This window comes from Podarcis melisellensis, assembly GCF_964234715.1.
Source record: "Podarcis melisellensis genome assembly, chromosome: 4".
In the NCBI taxonomy this organism is placed as follows: Eukaryota; Metazoa; Chordata; class Lepidosauria; order Squamata; family Lacertidae; genus Podarcis; species Podarcis melisellensis.
In genome coordinates this window covers 102,963,204-102,980,221 of record NC_138531.1, presented here as the reverse complement: position 1 = coordinate 102,980,221, position 17,018 = coordinate 102,963,204, and the positions used below count along the sequence as shown (strand labels likewise).

The following is a 17,018-nucleotide window of genomic DNA, read 5'->3' as shown; positions in this document are numbered from 1 at the left end:
TCCAAAGCAGGAGGAGCAAGGGGAGTTGGCTGCCACGTCATCCCAACCATCACTGCAACCAGCAGGTGGCACTGATGTTGGAAGCAGTGGAAAGTTTTTCCTGTGAGAAGTTTGGGCAGAGTCCAAACGCCAGGATGTTCCAGTATAAAGGCTAAGGCAAAACTTTGTGGAAGATGGAACTGGTTCACCACATTTACATCACAGAAGGGTCCAATCCACCAGTTGGGTGAAGAGTCCTTGGAGGTGCAAAGTGTTGTGGAGTCCGGCACACTACCCTGTTTTCCATTCAGCTTTCTGGACTTTTCCAGAATGTGCACAGCACTAGCCGCTTGGTGTGTAAGCTTGCAGAAGATAGAGTCCACACGCTGTTGTTCTAAACTAACAGCTTTATTTACAGCAGAACAGTAAAAATAAACAAACCATCGGAGACAGCAGGCATCTTGCTTCCTTGCTCGGCAGCAAAAGCGAAAGTCAGACAGAACAAAGAAGCAGCTTCTCCAGAAGTTGGAGACAGCTCCTCCCCAGAACAGGCAGGACGATGGGTTCTGAGCTGTTAAGCCTATAAGCTCTGATTCCCCATCACCCCCCTCTCGTCCTGCACTGCTGGGGGCTCGTAAGTTTCACCACTTACCCCAAACACAGACCTTTACAGAACTCCCCATGACGCTGAAAGCTCAAGGTTTCATGAATCCATCTGCCAGGTTATTCTGGCTTGAACAGTACTGAAATCTCACCAAGCCTAACTGGATACTCTGAAACCCATTATGGAAACAGATGCCTAGGTGTTTGGTTCTGGCCTTAAACTGCCCAGACTCTGCCAACTTCAGACAGGGTTGATTGTCCTCCCACACCGTGACAGGGAAACAACAATCCCTGCAGATTTCTTGAACCAAACAAACACAGAATTCCAATTCCCTGCAAAGTTCATACAGCACACTGAATTCAGCTTCAGTAAAGGAAAGCGCAATGAGATTTTGCTTCTGGGTGTGATGGCCTGGGATTCAGATTCAGATGCTGAACCTAAGGAATCCCAACCTGCACAGGATTCCTCGCCTCCAGAACCAGCTGAGCCGGGGTTGGGGCATGAGCCTGAAGGGTCCTCACCTGTGCTGGATCCTCAGGTGCAGACACCAGCTGAGTCTGCTCTGGCTCCGGAGGTGATGGAGAACCCATTGCCTGCAGGTGCTCCACTCTAATCCCTGTCAGAGGAAGCTGGGGTTGCCTCTGGGTCCAGTAACCCTCCAGCCTCTCCTGAGCTGCAGAGGCTCAGGGCAGAGAGGCAGAGGGAACTAAGTTCCCGCAGGAGTGCTCGCCTCCAGGCCACGAGAGGAGAGTCTTCTGAGGATAAGGGCCGCCCTATGCCTCGGGACACATAAATGCCAGCCAGCTCCAGTCCCAAGTTGCGGGAGCAACGTTGGTGGTTGTCAGTCGCTGCCTGAACCCTGCCCTGCACCCAGCTTCAACTTTTATGGACTGCCTTCATATTGCTTCATCGACCACGGGCTGGACTTGGACCTTGCCTCTTGATTAACCCCCGGGACCAGCACACCGGGACATCCACCCAACCAAAGAGTCCCCAAACCTTACCACCATCCCAGATACGGGCTTCCTGTTAGCCAGATTTGTGCAATCGCTATCTCTGCAGCACATCAGCTAGCCATCACCCTTAGCTGACAGCTTGAGACAGAAATCCTTGGTATCCTGCAGATACGCAGCACCCTTCCATTCCAGGCACTCACACTCGGGTTTGTAGCTTCCTTGCTGAGCAGATTGGTAGCAAAAGCAATGTTCAGTCTGCTCCACTGGGACAGATACAACAGCCTACCCAGAGCTGACTGAAAAATCTCAGCATTTTTGAACTCAGCGCATTCTACTTGCTGACTATCTTTCACATAACTTGTCTCCATGGGTGTTCTGACCCCTGAATTCAGACATCCTGAACTTCTCAAGCAGTGATGCTGACCTGAATAAAATATTGGTGGGGGCCAGGTAAGGCCCTCCTTGCACAATCAACCACATGATGCATGTACACCATTTGAATGGCAATGCCTATAATGGCAGCGACATTTAAAAAAAGTAAAATTTTGAGCCCAGCACCTCCCCTTGCCCTGGAGAACACTTCTAGCATGTCATCTCCCCTACCTGTGTCCATTTGGTATCACCCTTTCCAGGTTTTTGCCTGTCCATTGTGTTTGTCTTTCATTTGTTCTCCTATGTGTGTTGCCAGTAGAAGCCACAATTCTGTGGGTACTCTAGGTGGTTCAGAAAGCACCTAGAAGCTCCCTAGAGGTTGAAGTGCCGATAAACTTCAGTTTTGAGATCTATAAATTCCAATTAGCCAGCAGAGGGTGTCACAGGGCCAGCCTACCTTCCCTTTAAAGCAAACATGGGCCTCCAGCTGTTTTTGGACTACAACTCCCATCATCCCTAGCTAGCAGGACTAACGGGAAGGGAGGCTAAGGCAGGAGCTGCTGGGGACCCAAGTTTGGGAAACCCTGCTTCAAAGCAACTTTTGCGTTTGGCCTGCAAATATGGGACCTCCACACTTTTGTATTTTCTAGTATTTTGATTTTCTTGTGACTTTTGTACTTTATTTATTTATTTATAGAGAGAAAATTAACAGAGAAATTGTATGGCAAGTAGTGGAAGAATAAAAGGTTGTGTTTGGGGGAAAAAACCAAAAAAACCTGGGGGGTGTCCTCCTCAAATATTTTATTGGGGGACAAAGACCGCTAGGGCTTTAAGAGTTGGTGCCTATTCCCTACACCCACAAGTCTCAGGAATGTTACAACATAAAAACACAATATAAAAACACAAACCGACCTTAGTATAGATTCTTTGATGGGAAGTGAGATCGGAGCTCCTCCAGAAGCTCTTTCCACATTCCGCACGCTAATATGGTTTCTCCCCTGTATGAATTCTTTGATGGGAAGTGAGATTGGCGCTCTGACTGAAGCTCTTTCCACATACTACACACTGATAGTGTTTCTCCCCTGTATGAATTATTTGATGGGAAGTGAGAGAGGAGCTCTTCCTGAAGCTCTTTCCACATTTCACACACGGATAGGGCTTCTCCCCTGTATGAATTCTCTGATGTGAAATGAGATCGGTGCTCCTACTGAAGCTCTTTCCACATTCCACACACTGATAGGGTTTCTGCCCTGTATGAATTCTTTGATGGGAAGAAAGATGGGAGCTCTGACTGAAGCTCTTTCCACATTCCACGCACTGATAGGGTTTCTGCCCTGTATGAATTCTTCGATGGGAAGTGAGATTGTGGCTGTGACTGAAGCTCTTTCCACATTCCACACACTGATAGTGTTTCTCCCCTGTATGAATTCTTTGATGGGAAGTGAGAGAGGAGCTCTTCCTGAAGCTCTTTCCACATTTCACACACGGATAGGGCTTCTCCCCTGTATGAATTCTCTGATGTGAAATGAGATCGGTGCTCCTACTGAAGCTCTTTCCACATTCCACACACTGATAGGGTTTCTGCCCTGTATGAATTCTTTGATGGGAAGAAAGATGGGAGCTCTGACTGAAGCTCTTTCCACATTCCACGCACTGATAGGGTTTCTGCCCTGTATGAATTCTTCGATGGGAAGTGAGATTGTGGCTGTGACTGAAGCTCTTTCCACATTCCTCACACTGATAGGGTTTCTGCCCTGTATGAATTCTTCGATGGGAAGTGAGATTGTGGCTGTGACTGAAGCTCTTTCCACATTCCACACACTCATAGGGTTTTTCCCCTGTATGAGTTCTTTGATGGGAAATGAGAGAGGAGCTCTGACTGAAGCTCTTCCCACATTCCACACACTGATAGGGTTTCTCCCCTGTATGGATTCTTTGATGGGAAGTGAGTTTGGAGCTTCCAGTGAAGCTCTTTCCACATTCCACACACTGATAGGGTTTCTCCCTAGTATGAATTCTTTGATGGGAAGTGAGAGAGGAGCTCTTCCTGAAGCCCTTTCCACATTCCACACACTGATAGGGTTTCTCCCCTGTATGAATTCTTTGATGGGAAGTGAGAGAGGAGCTTTCAGTGAAGCTCTTTCCACATTCCACACACTGATAGGGTTTCTCCCCAGTATGAATTATTTGATGGGAAGTGAGAGAGGAGCTCCGACTGAAGCTCTTTCCACATTCCACACACTGATAGGGTTTCTCCCCTGTATGAATTCTTTGATGGGAAGTGAGGTTGGAGCTATGAGTGAAGCTCTTTCCGCATTCCACACACTGATAGGGTTTCTCCCCTGTATGAATTATTTGATGGGAAGTGAGAGAGGAGCTCTGACTGAAGCTCTTTCCACATTCCACACACTGATAGGGTTTCTCCCCTGTATGAATTCTTTGATGGGAAGTGAGTTTGGAGCTCTGACTGAAGCTCTTTCCACATTCCACACACTGATAGGGTTTCTTCCCTGTATGAATTCTTTGATGCGAAGTGAGATTGGAGCTCTGACTGAAGCTCTTTCCACATTCCACACACTGATAGGGTTTCTCCCCTGTATGAATTCTCTGATGGGACATGAGATCGGTGCTCCTACCAAAGCTCTTTCCACATTCCACACACTGATAGGGTTTCTTCCCTGTATGAATTCTCTGATGCCTAGTGAGAGAGGAGCTCATACTGAAGCTCTTTCCACATTCCACACACTGATAGAGTTTCTTTCCAAGGATATTTTGTTGATGGGAAGTGGAATGGGAGCACTGACTGCAGCTTTCTCCAAACTCCAAATTTTTACGTGGCTTCTCCTCTCTGGGGATTTTATCGTGGTCACCTTCGTTCTTGATTTCTGATTCATCACAATCTGCCATGGAGACAAAAAGGGATTAGAGCCTCAGTAACAAATAAACAAATGGACTACAAAAAATCTCTCAAGAGAACAAGTTAATGCTAAACTATAAAATAACAGATCAAGAGGTGGAAGGAGCCATTCAGAATATGAAACTGGGCAAATCTCCAGGGCCGGATGGTTTGACTTCAAGATATTACAGATCTTTGAAAGATTGGCTAGTATAGCCATTGAAGGAAGTCTGTAATGAAATACTAGAGTGGGAAAAGGCACCAGAGTCGTGGAAATACGCCTATATTACACTTATACTGAAAACATAATCGGAGAAGACACAACTTAAGAACTACCGCCCCATGTCTTTGCTTAATGTGGACTATAAAATTTTTGCTGAAATTATGGCTAAAAGATTAAAAAAGGTATTGGTAGAAGAAATCCACAAAGATCAAGCAGGCTTTCTCCCAGGGAGACACTTGTCAGACAATACAAGGAATATAATCAATATTTTAGAAAAATTACAAGTGAATATTAATACTAAAGCAGTTTTGATATTTGTGGACGCAGAGAAAGCCTTTGATAATTGATGATTGGATAAAATTGTGGAAGGAAGGGATGAGATTTACGGCATGTACCACAATTAAAGAAAATGTTATGAAAATGATATATTGATGGTATAGAACACCAGTTAAATCAAGTAAGATGTATAAGGTGAGTAATAAATGTTGGAAATGTAAGGAGAAAGAAGGGACATTTTATCATATGTGGTGGGTATGTGAAAAAATGAAGTGCTTCTGGGAAATGATATATAATGAGATAAAGAAAATACTGAAATATACATTTGTTAAAAAACCAGAAGCATTTCTATTAGGAATATTAGGTGGTGAAATAAAAAGGAACGATCAGAAAGTATTTCTGTATGCAGCAACAGCAGCCAGAACTCTTTAGGTCCAGAAATGGAAACAAGAAGAAATGCCTACGATTGAAGAATAGAGATCAAAATTAATGGATTACGCGGAACTGGACAGATTGACAGGGAGGATTCGTAACCCACAAGACCAAAGATTCACTGAGGACTGGAGTAAATTTACAGAATATATTAAAAATATTTGTGATAATGATATAACGTTTGTAAGTTTTCAAGAAGCTCTGTAAGAAGATTTGGTAGAAATATTGTTTAAACAACATGGTAAGAAAAGATATATATAATGCAATCTGTGATAATTACGGAATCTGTGATAATTACATGTTGATGGAAGTCTAAAAGAAAAAAAAGATATGTGATGAGTTTTTGATGTTTAATGATGTTATAAATTTGTTTTTATTGGAAAATTAATAAAAATCATATAAACAAAAAAACAAAACAGAAAGCGATGTAAAATTATACTATTAAGTGAACAAGGCTACAGTTATGAAGAAATTGATGAAATATTAGGAAATCTTAACCAAAGCAGGCATTTCTATATTTTTGAAGAGGTATAAGGAGACTCAGTCACTACAAAATCAGACCGGTAAAGGCAGGGAAAGGTGCACAAAGGCAAGTGATGATGGACGAGTGGAGAGACTGTCCCTACATGACAGAAGAAAATCATCTGGGTGTATACAAGATGACATGGTGCAATGTAATGTGAAGCTGAGTGCAAGGACTGGTCTAAATGTTAGAATTCTAAGGAAGAAGCCATTGTCATCTCTCAAGCAAAGGTTGAAAAGATTAAACCCATGTTAACTGGACAGCGGAACAATGGGACAATGTTATTTGGTGTGATGAGACCCAAAACGCCTTGCTTGGTAGTGATGGCATGACATACGCGAGGAGAAGAATCAGAGAAGATTAACATCCTACTTGCATTACACCGACCGTGAAACACCCAGATAGTGTGTTGATCTGGGGTTGTATGGCAGCAAAAGGTGTGGGTAAAATTTACATCATTAATGGGAATGTAAATGCCCTAAAATGCATAAATGAAATACTTGCGCCCAAACTGAAGCGTTCCTCAGGTGATCTTTTCCCAGATGCTGAAGCATATTGTCAAGGAACTGCCATCGGTTCAGGAGGGAGAGAGGAAAAGCCAAATGGATCACAGAGAGCCTCCAGGGATCATGGGAAGCAGCTCCTCTTCAACGGAGGAGAGTAAACACGCCTCCACTGGAGCGGAGCTGCAGGAGTCGGAAGAGGCAAGACGGTGCCAGGCCAAAGCGGGAAGGAGATAGGTCCTCCGTTACCCATGCTCTCCTTGCGCAGAAAGCATCCGTGCAGAGGGGAGGCGCAGACTGGGCGTCAAGAAGCTGCTTTGCTGGGGAAAGTTTAGGAACTGCCCACTCACGGATTCTGCCAGCGACTGAGTCAGCCACGAGAGAGTGGCACTCCGGACAAATAAGGTTTATTTTGGCAGCAAAAGCAAGGCTTCACAGCAAAGCAGGGAGATATTTGCCTGCTTGCTCTCGAGCAACCCCTTGGAAACATTCTACACACACGTATATATATTGTGATGGGATAATGAGCTGCTTGTGCGTAAAAGCTTGATCCCTCTGGGGTTTGGCTGGTCAACCAAATCGAGTCACTAACGGAGCTCCCAAAGCATGACTCCGTCAGTCGCTGGTAGAATCTGACAGTGGGTGTCTACGGAACTTCCTCCATCATAAAAGCCGTTTGACGGACATGCGCCTCCTGGACTCTCTGCGTGACAGTTTCCGGCGAAGGGTGGGAATTCCTAAAGGGGGTCTTGTTACCTCCTCACTGTTCTCACTGGAAGTATCCCAGAGCCTCCCCTCCGACTCCCCTTCCGCTGGAACTCCTGCTCTCCCCCTACTGGTTCCTTCTTCTGCTGCAGAGTCTCTCCTATTCTCCTGGAGCCTTTCCACCACCTGTTCCTCCGATGGCAGTTCCCTGACATATATATTCTATTTTATACTTCAACAGGATTCCGCTCCATGTCATGTTGTTGCTGTGTGCAAAAGGTGCTTTCAAGATAAAGATATTTCACTGCTGGAATGGGCTGGGAATAGCCCAAACTTTAACCCAATCAGAAATCTATGGAGCCAACTAAAGAAACTTGTTAGTCAGAAGCAACCCAGCAATAAAGTCCAATTAACGGAGGCAATAATTTAATCTTGGTTTCACTTTATTACAGCTGCAGAACTAAAAACTTGGTTCATATCATGAGAAGGCATTGTAAGGCCGTAATTAAAGCTAAAGGTTGCCAATGGTTATAACTGCTGTTCTAATAAATACTCCTTCATAAAATTCATTGCATTACATCCTTCATTAAATTATCTTTCCATTGATATATAATTTTATGGTATTACTCCACACAAAAGTGGTGTTATGAGCCATCAAACCTCAGAAATACACTATTCACAAAAGGTTTCCACAATTTTGGCCACTAGGAGAAGTTCACTTTAAAGTTAATGTTCTTTTTATATGGGATCAGATTATTATTATTATTTATGCTTCATGTTTATAAATGTGTTGGAAGCCATGTTTATATATGTGTTGGGGCAACCCAGCCAAATGGGCAGGGTATAAATAAAAAATATTATTATTACTACAGTGGTACATCGATTTAAGAGCAGCCCTGTTCCGGAAAAGATTAAGTTTGTAAAGCATCATCATCATCAGCGTCATCAGCATCACTGCTACTAAACCATCAGAAGATGCAGGCATTTTGTCTTCCTTGCCTCAGGAGACAACGAAAGTCAGAAAGAACAAATAAACAGCTTTCCCAGATGTTGAGAAAGCTCCTCCCCAGATGCAGGACACTCCGAGCTGTTAACCCTGTAAGCTCTAAACTTCACAACTTATCTTTCCTAAGAATTCTGAAGCTGACATTTAAGATGGCTTGGGCAGTTCAGACCAGCCCGGTCGTGGTAGAAAAAGGAATAATTTGAGGAAGATTGTTCAAAGAAAAAACTGTAAGTTACTGTTTATTGTGGGGGTGTTAGGTTCCCAGGTGTTATAGGGGCCACGGTTGAGCTCTGTGAAAATAGATGAGGTTGGTCACATAGAGGTATTTTTTGAATTTCCAGGCTGATATGACGATCCCTATGCAAAAGCCTTTGACTGTGTCGACCACAGCAAACTATGGCAAGTTCTTAAAGAAATGGGAGTGCCTGATCACCTCATCTGTCTCCTGAGAAATCTCTATGTGGGACAAGAAGCTACAGTTAGAACTGGATATGGGACAACTGATTGGCTCAAAATTGGGAAAGGAATACAAGAAGGCTGCATACTGTCTCCCTGCTTATTTAACTTATATGCAGAATTCATCATGCGAAACGCTGGGCTGGATAAATCCCAAGCCGGAATTAAGATCGCCAGAAGAAATATCAACAACCTCAGATAAGCAGATGACACAACCCTGATGGCAGAAAGTGAGGAGGAATTAAAAAACCTTTTAATGAGGGTGAAAGAGGAGAGCGCAAAATATGGTCTGAAGCTCAACATCAAAAAAACGAAGATCATGGCCACTGGTCCCATCACCTCCTGGCAAAAAGAAAGGGAAGAAATGGAGGCAGTGAGAGATTTTACTTTCTTGGGCTCAATGATCACTGCAGATGGTGACAGCAGTCACGAAATTAAAAGATGCCTGCTCCTTGGTAGAAAGGCGATGGCAAACCTAGACAGCATCTTAAAAAGCAGAGACATCACCTTGCCAACAAAGGTCCGTATAGTTAAAGCCATGGTTTTCCCATTAGTGATGTATGGAGGTGAGAGCTGGACCATAAAGAAGGCTGATCGCCGAAGAATTGATGCTTTTGAATTCTGGTGCTGGAGGAGACTCTTGAGAGTCCCATGGACTGCAAGAAGATCAAACCTCTCCATACTGAAGGAATCAACCCTGAGTGCTCACTGGAAGGACAGATCGTGAAGCGGAGGCTCCAGTACTTTGGCCACCTCATGAGAAGAGAAGACTCCCTGGAAAAGACCCTGATGTTGGGAAAGATGAAGGGCACAAGGAGAAGGGGACGACAGAGGACGAGATGGTTGCATGGTGTTCTCGAAGCCACAAACATGAGTCTGACCAAAATGTGGGAGGCGGTGGAAGACAGGAGTGCCTGGCGTGCTCTGATCCAGGGGGTCACGAAGAGTCGGACACGACTAAACGACTAAACAACAACAACAATGACGATCCCACAGGGAGCCTTACCAAGAGAGGCCACGATCCCACGAGTCTCCTCCATGACGTCCTTATGCAGAGCTCTCTGGTCAGGATCCAGAAACGCCCACTCCTCATCCGTGAAACGAACAGCGACATCTTCAAAGCACACTGGACCCTAAAAGAAAAAAGGAAATGTCCTCCTCTGAGGCAGCAGAAATTTGATCTGCTACATAATGCTCTGTTGTTTCCTTCCTGTAAATTGCGGTGTTGTTTCAATAGAATTGCTTTGCACCACATTTTAATTATGGGTGCTTATTTTATGTATCCGTTTTTGTGCAAATAGGTGGTACTCCTCCTTGTGTTTCCCAAGTCATTCTGCCTATGCATTCCAGTTTCCCCAATGGAAGGATCTACTTTCTCCTCTCCTTGTCAGCTGTTCTGGGAAGGTTCCCTCCCAATGCCCTAGAGCCAAATTCAAGGGGTTCATGGGGGCATGGAGAGGGGGAGGAATGGGGGGGCTGTTGGTTTCTGCTTCCCTCACTGAGCAGCGGAAGTGCTTGTCACAGGACAATGTTTACATTCCAGTCAGAGTTGCTGTTGGGTTTTTCTCACGGGAAAGGGAGACTGGATATGACGTACACTGGTTTCCTGTTTTTCACTGTTCTTTGCAGTTGCGTTGTGATTCTCTCCGTGCCTTAGAGGAGAGAGGATGCATTTCTCTGCTCAAGCAGAGGGAACATGTTTTTCTGTAACTTACCAGCTTTGAACTGTAAATAAAGTAGTATAGAGCATGTTGGCACATACTTCTCATCATTCCGCTGTGCACTGGACACTGCTTATCAACAACATTTGGTTCCGGGCCCAGAAAAACGCAGTGTTTTGAGAATGGAATCCAGACGTCGGGCTCCTGGCAAAGGAACAAAGGAGCGAAGTGCCGGCAAAGCATCGGATTGGAATGCAGAGAGACGGATCGGACGGTATCTGCTCTGCGCGTCAAAATGATTGATGAAGGTATGTGCTACTGCTCCGGGAAGCCTGCCAGCTTCTAATTAATGGCTTTATGGCTGGACTTTGAACTTTTAATAGCCGGTTTTGCCGTGCCACAGGCAAAAGGCTAAAATGAAAGATTTCCTATGCTGGGGGAAATCGAAAGTAACTTTTACAAATGCTGTTGGAGTACAGCAGCTGCAGATGTGACGCAGCAAGAATTAAGGCAGCATAGAGAGAGCACTTGGGGACTTTCGCTTTTGATTTTGCCATTGGATTGAGGCAGCTGTAAACAGACGCAGCATATATAAAGCAGCCTGATTTAAAGCAGTTCAGATGACGCAAGAGGCAAATGCCAGAGTCATGATGGCTAGCTGCAGAAGGCTGGATGAGGCAAGTGGGGGATTTGATACCACTGATCAGCCAAATGCTCAACTCACAGTAGCTTGTGATACTGCCGTGATATTAAATGAAGCGGATCGCCGGGGTGCTAGCTGCATCAACAAGGGGGAGACTTCACAGTCGTCATCCCATAGTGCAGTGGAACCACCAGATGGCGCCAAAGCTTTGAAGGCAGTGAAATGCTACTCGTGTGGACGTCTAGGCCATATGAAGAGGGAATGCAAATATCCCAGGGCCAAGACAGAGCAGCGCAGCGGAAGCTCATCGCGTGGAAAAGGCCAGAGCAAAGGCAAAGGTCCGGTGTCCAGGACAACGCAGCACAAGGCAATGGTCTCACGCTTTGCTCCAAAGCTTACAGAGGTTGCAGAGGTCCAGAAGACGTCTAGATCTTTCTTCGTTGTTGATTCAGCGGCAACACATCACATGTGCAACGATAAGCGACTGTTTGTGTCTTTTACACCGCAGGAAGGTGCGATTCACTAGGCGGATGACCACACAATCCCCAGTAAAGGCTACGGAACTGTTGTTCTTCACAGTTTGGACTTATCGATACAGGATGTGCTTTATGTGCCGGACGCGAAACATAATCTGCTTAGCGTTGGACAGCTGATTGAGAAGAAAACTGACATTTCCTTTAAGAACAATAAGTGCATCATCACAAAGAAAAATGATTATCAATTGTATGCTGAATTTGTTGGTCGCTTGTTTCTTTTGTATTATGATGATGTTGTGCAGGATGACACTTGTTGCATTGCAGGTTCTAACAAAAGTTTGCATGCAGAATGTATTCACGATTTTCACAGAAAATTTGGACATTTGCATTTTGAGGCAGTATCTAAAATGCCTGCCTTGGTTGAAGGTATGACTATTAAACCCTGCAGGTACCACATGAAGTGCAAGGCATGTGCAGCAAACAAGGTGAAAATGGCTGCGAAAGGTAAGGTGTCTAGTAGGCAAGCTACAGAACCATACCAAATTATTCATGCTGATTTGGTTGGACCACTAGCGCCCTCTTTGGGTGGGAATAGGTACTTCATGGTTCTCATTGATGCATTTTCCAGGTATATTTATGTATACAATCTCAAGCAGAAATCAGAGGCTTTTCCTAGGTTCAAGGAATTCTGTGCTTGGTTGGGAAATGTGCATGGTAAGAAGATAAGGATTCTTTTCAGTGACTGGGGGGGAGAATTCACTTCTCAGCAGTTTGAAGCTTTTCTGGCTGAGAAAGGAATTCAACACGATTTGTCTAGTCCTCGCTCGCCATGGCAGAATGGACTTGCGGAACGGGCAAATCAGACTTTGCTTCAAGGGTTAAAAACCTTGCTGCATGATGCAAATCTTCCAGAGAGTTATTGGGCCGAAGCTCTCTCGTGTTTCACTTACAGTTATAATCGCAGGTTATCTTCAGCGATTGGTTGTACCCCCTATGAGAAGATGTTTGGCAAGAAGCCATACATCAAACACATGAGAATTTTTGGTTCTGACATGTGGGTTCACTCACCACAAAACTCCAAGTTAGACAAGCGTGGATTGCATGGTATCTTTCTAGGTTATCAGAAAGGGTCTTACAGAATAATGATGACTGACTCTAAGGAAATTAGGCTCACAAGAAGTGTTGAGTACAATGCCAAGTGGGGCGAGAATGTGGGAATTTTCCAATGTTATCCTGATAACAGTGATGAGACTGAGGATAGTCAAAAGCAACCGCAACAACCCACACCCACTGATGAAGGTTCTGATTCTGAGTCTGAAACTGAATCGGGTGATTCAGAGGATTTCAAGAGTGCGAAAGCCTCTATGCGACCCTCTGAAAGCTCTGATCAAGAATTGGAGGAACCATTGTTCACAATAGGTCACTTTTCTCCTAAGAAGGAAGAGGAGAGTGTTGAAGACTTAAGGCTAATTCGTAGGTCACAGAGAGCCACAAAAGGCAGACCTCCAAAGAGATTTGCTGATGAGTTTGCTAAGATAGCAGTAACAGCTGTTAAAAGCTCCAAGAAGGTATTTGAACCTTCAAGTTTCAAAGAAATCCAGGATTTGGATTCAAAGGAAGCTGAGCCATGGTTAAATGCCATGAAGGCTGAGCTTGATTCCTTGGAAAGGAACAAAATATGGGAACTTGTTCCAGTAGTTCCAGGAATGAAATTGCTTGGAAGCAAATGGGTCTTCAAAGCGAAGACTGATCAAAATGGCAAGATAGTCAGACACAAAGCCAGATTGGTAGCCAGAGGATTTGCTCAGGTACCAGGTGAAGACTATCACGAGACCTACTCACCCACAGTGAGGTATGAGAGCATTAGGCTTATGCTCAAGCTAGCTGCAGAGGAGAATCTACACATTAGTCACTATGATGTGAATACAGCTTTTCTGTACGGATCTCTAAATGAATCACTTTATATGCTTCCACCTGATGGCGTACAGGTAAAACAGGGATTTGTTTGTGCTCTGAAAAAGTCAATTTATGGTCTCAAACAAAGTGCACGGTGTTGGCACACAAAACTCACTGAAGTATTGTTTTCTCTAGGTTTTAAGCAAGGGAAATCTGATCCATGTGTATTTGTCAAAGAGGAGGGGCAAAAGAAACTGTATTGTTTGTTTTATGTTGATGATCTTTTATTCTTTTGGGAGGATGTCACAATGTACAATAACGCCCTAGCTCAACTCAAAGAGCACTTTGACATGAAAGTTCTTGGTGAGGTAAACAACTACCTATCTCTGGAAATAGAGAGAGATCAAGATGGTAACATTCTAGTACACCAGTCACGGAAAATTGCTGATGCGTTAAGCAAACTAAACCTGATGGATGCTAACCCTGTGGACACACCGATGATAACAGGTTATCAGGTAGATGACACTGAAGAAGCATTTTCTGACACTACACTGTACAGAAGTGTGCTAGGCAAGCTAAACTTCATTGCCAGATGTTCAAGACCAGACATTGCTGTTAGCTGTAATTTGCTAAGCAGACAAGTCAACAATCCTACTGTTAAGGATTGGAAAGCTCTGAAACGCATAGCGCGGTATTTGAAAGGCACTATGCATTACAGACTGAGATTTAGCAATCAGAAGTCTGGTGGTCTTCAGATATTTGCAGATGCAAGTTTTGGAAGTGACACTACAGACAGGAAAAGTACGTCTGGAGTTTGCTATAAGTACAATCAGGGTCTATTTGATTGGTCATGCAAGAAGCAAACAACAGTTAGCTTAAGTACTTGTGAAGCTGAACTGAATGCACTGTCTTATTCACTTAAGGATTGTGAATGGTTGTTACAATTGTGCAAAGACATGAAAATTCCTGTCAAATGTCCAATCCAGGTTTACCAGGACAACAAAGCATGTTTGGCTTTGCTGAGTTCTGAAGGTTGTAAGCAAAGCACGAAGCACTTGCAATTGAAGTTGCAACATGCTAGAGAACGTATTCAGAAGGGACTCGTAACGGTGTCCTATATGCCAGGTAATGAAATTCCTGCTGATGTATTGTCCAAGATTGTATCAAGGGATCAACACTGTACCTATGTGCAGAAGTTGGGTTTGTACTGATATTGTACGAACACGCTGCCCGGTGATGTTCACAGAAAGGGGGAGGATGTTGGTTTCTGCTTCCCTCACTGAGCAGCGGAAGTGCTTGTCACAGGACAATGTTTACATTCCAGTCAGAGTTGCTGTTGGGTTTTTCTCACGGGAAAGGGAGACTGGATATGACGTACACTGGTTTCCTGTTTTTCACTGTTCTTTGCAGTTGCGTTGTGATTCTCTCCGTGCCTTAGAGGAGAGAGGATGCATTTCTCTCCTCAAGCAGAAGGAACATGTTTTTCTGTAACTTACCAGCTTTGAACTGTAAATAAAGTAGTATAGAGCATGTTGGCACATACTTCTCATCATTCCGCTGTGCACTGGACACTGCTTATCAACAACAGGGGCAGGCCCCATTTTCAAGCGGATGGGGCTGGTTAGGTGAATCCAGGCCACTATTTGTTCTCATTGGTCCACTGCTTAGAAACCAATTTTTGCATTCAGTTATGAATCTAGAAATAAAATAAGCCTGTTTTTGATGGCCATCTGTCTTGGATGATCTAGCAGAGATTCCTGCATTGCAGGGGGTCTCCTGGCTCTGAGAGACAAGCAGGGAGGGTGGCTTCTGCCACTCACCTCCTTCCTCTTCTGCCTCTGATTCTGCACTGCATTTTGCCACAGAGTCTCCCAGCTCACTAAGCCCTGTTTCCCCTTCAGCTTCTGACCCCTCCTCTTCCCAGGCTTCTCCCTCATCCTCCCTCCACCTCCACTCCTTCGGCTCTGAGCCGTCTTCCCTTCCTGGTTCCCCAGCTGCTTCCTCCCACCACTCCTCTGTGCCCAACCAGTCCATGACATTGCTCCATCCCTCAGCCTCTGTCCCCACAAGGCAGCTTCCCCTGACCTGATCTGGTTCCACAGCCGCTGCTTCACTTCTGCCCCCATGAAAAGGCGGATCAGGAGGTCTTGCCGGCATCATTCTGTCTCCTGAAAGAGAAAAAAGGTAAGCAGGATGCCAGGAGTGCCTGCTTCTCTCACAGGTGAAACAGGGCATCTCTACTACAGATGGGCCTTTGAGAAAGCCTCACCCGCTGAGAGTATTTGGACGTTTGTGCCCATTTCATATGTTAGTTATGCAGAAATACATCTCCTTTCCTCTGGGCCCTGGATCCCAAAAGCCCCCCCCCCCCAAAAGATGAAAAGAACCCACAGATGAGTTGGAAAACCAACAGAACGAGACCAAATGGAGGAAAATCACCTTCCTCCTTACCCAGTGGCCTCTCTCTGGTGTCCAACAGAGGCCTCTCTGCCTCACAGGAATCCAGGTCCATTTCTGCAAAGAGATCCTTTCCCTGAAAAAGAAACAAGGATTCAAAACAGAGAATGGGGGAAAATATAAGAAAGAGAATGACAAAGATTTGAAGGGTGTTAGATCTCATTCCATGGATGCCTTGCAGAAAAAGCATGGGCCATCAGCAGACCATTATGGGATGTTCTCTGTCCTGTTTGGAGCCCCTTGGGAGTATCCAGAGGAAAGTCTCTTCTCACCTGCTTTCTCTCTGTCTGCTTTCTCTCCTCTGCCTGACTCAGGAGGAAACCTTCGGTCAGGGCCACTGCCTGGGAACTGGTCTCCGCTCCACAGTCCCTCACCCAGCTCTCCATCTCCGGGGGAAGGACAGCCAGGAACTGCTCCAAGATCACCAGGTCCAGCATCTCAGCTTTCGTGTGCCTTTCTGGCTTCAGCCACTGACGGTCAAGGTGGTAGAGTCGGCTGCAAACCTCTCGGGGTCCTTTGGCCTCCTGGCAGCAGAACTGCCTCAACTGCTGGCTCTGCACCTCTGAGTGGAGGGTATCCTCCTCACCCAGGATCTTCTGCCAAGTTTGGATGTCATGGCCTCTTCCTGCTCCAGGGCCAGCTGAGTCTCGCTCACCCATCTGTGCTCTCAGGAAGCCTCTGAGAGATTGGAAGGAACCCTTTGGTCTCCTGCCAAGTTCTGTCTGTCTTAAGGAGAGGCGCTAGCAAATCCTACAAAGCAAATACATTGTTCTGTTACAAATGTTGTCTAATATCAGGAGAAGAAAAAGGTTCCTTGAGGAAGCATGGATGAGTCTTGCTGGGAACTAGGGCTGGACTGCACCACATCCCAGATCATTAGCTATCTTGGGGGGGGGGGGAGAGGAGTAAGAGGAGAAGAAATATGTCTCTAGCCTTCTAGCAATGCAAAATGTG

At 45.1% G+C, this 17,018-nt stretch overlaps 3 protein-coding genes across 7 annotated transcripts in view; 1 reads left to right on the top strand and 2 right to left on the bottom strand.

The window, feature by feature from the left end:
* The window catches only part of LOC309369078 (uncharacterized protein), a 421,063-nt gene that overhangs the window by 275,540 nt on the left and 128,505 nt on the right, over window positions 1–17,018 (top strand). The gene's annotated exons all lie outside the window — the stretch shown is intronic.
* Window positions 1–17,018, bottom strand: part of LOC309369105 (uncharacterized protein) — a 245,140-nt gene that overhangs the window by 157,164 nt on the left and 70,958 nt on the right. The window lies entirely within an intron of this gene.
* LOC309368798 (uncharacterized protein) lies at window positions 369–16,723 on the bottom strand (the record flags this gene model as incomplete). Its single annotated transcript, XM_081909105.1, has 6 exons — window positions 369–4,811; window positions 8,712–8,765; window positions 9,938–10,064; window positions 15,693–15,775; window positions 16,059–16,140; window positions 16,337–16,723. 6 exons carry the CDS (start codon window positions 16,721–16,723, stop codon window positions 2,893–2,895), a joined length of 2,652 nt encoding a protein of 883 aa, XP_081765231.1. The 3' UTR covers window positions 369–2,892.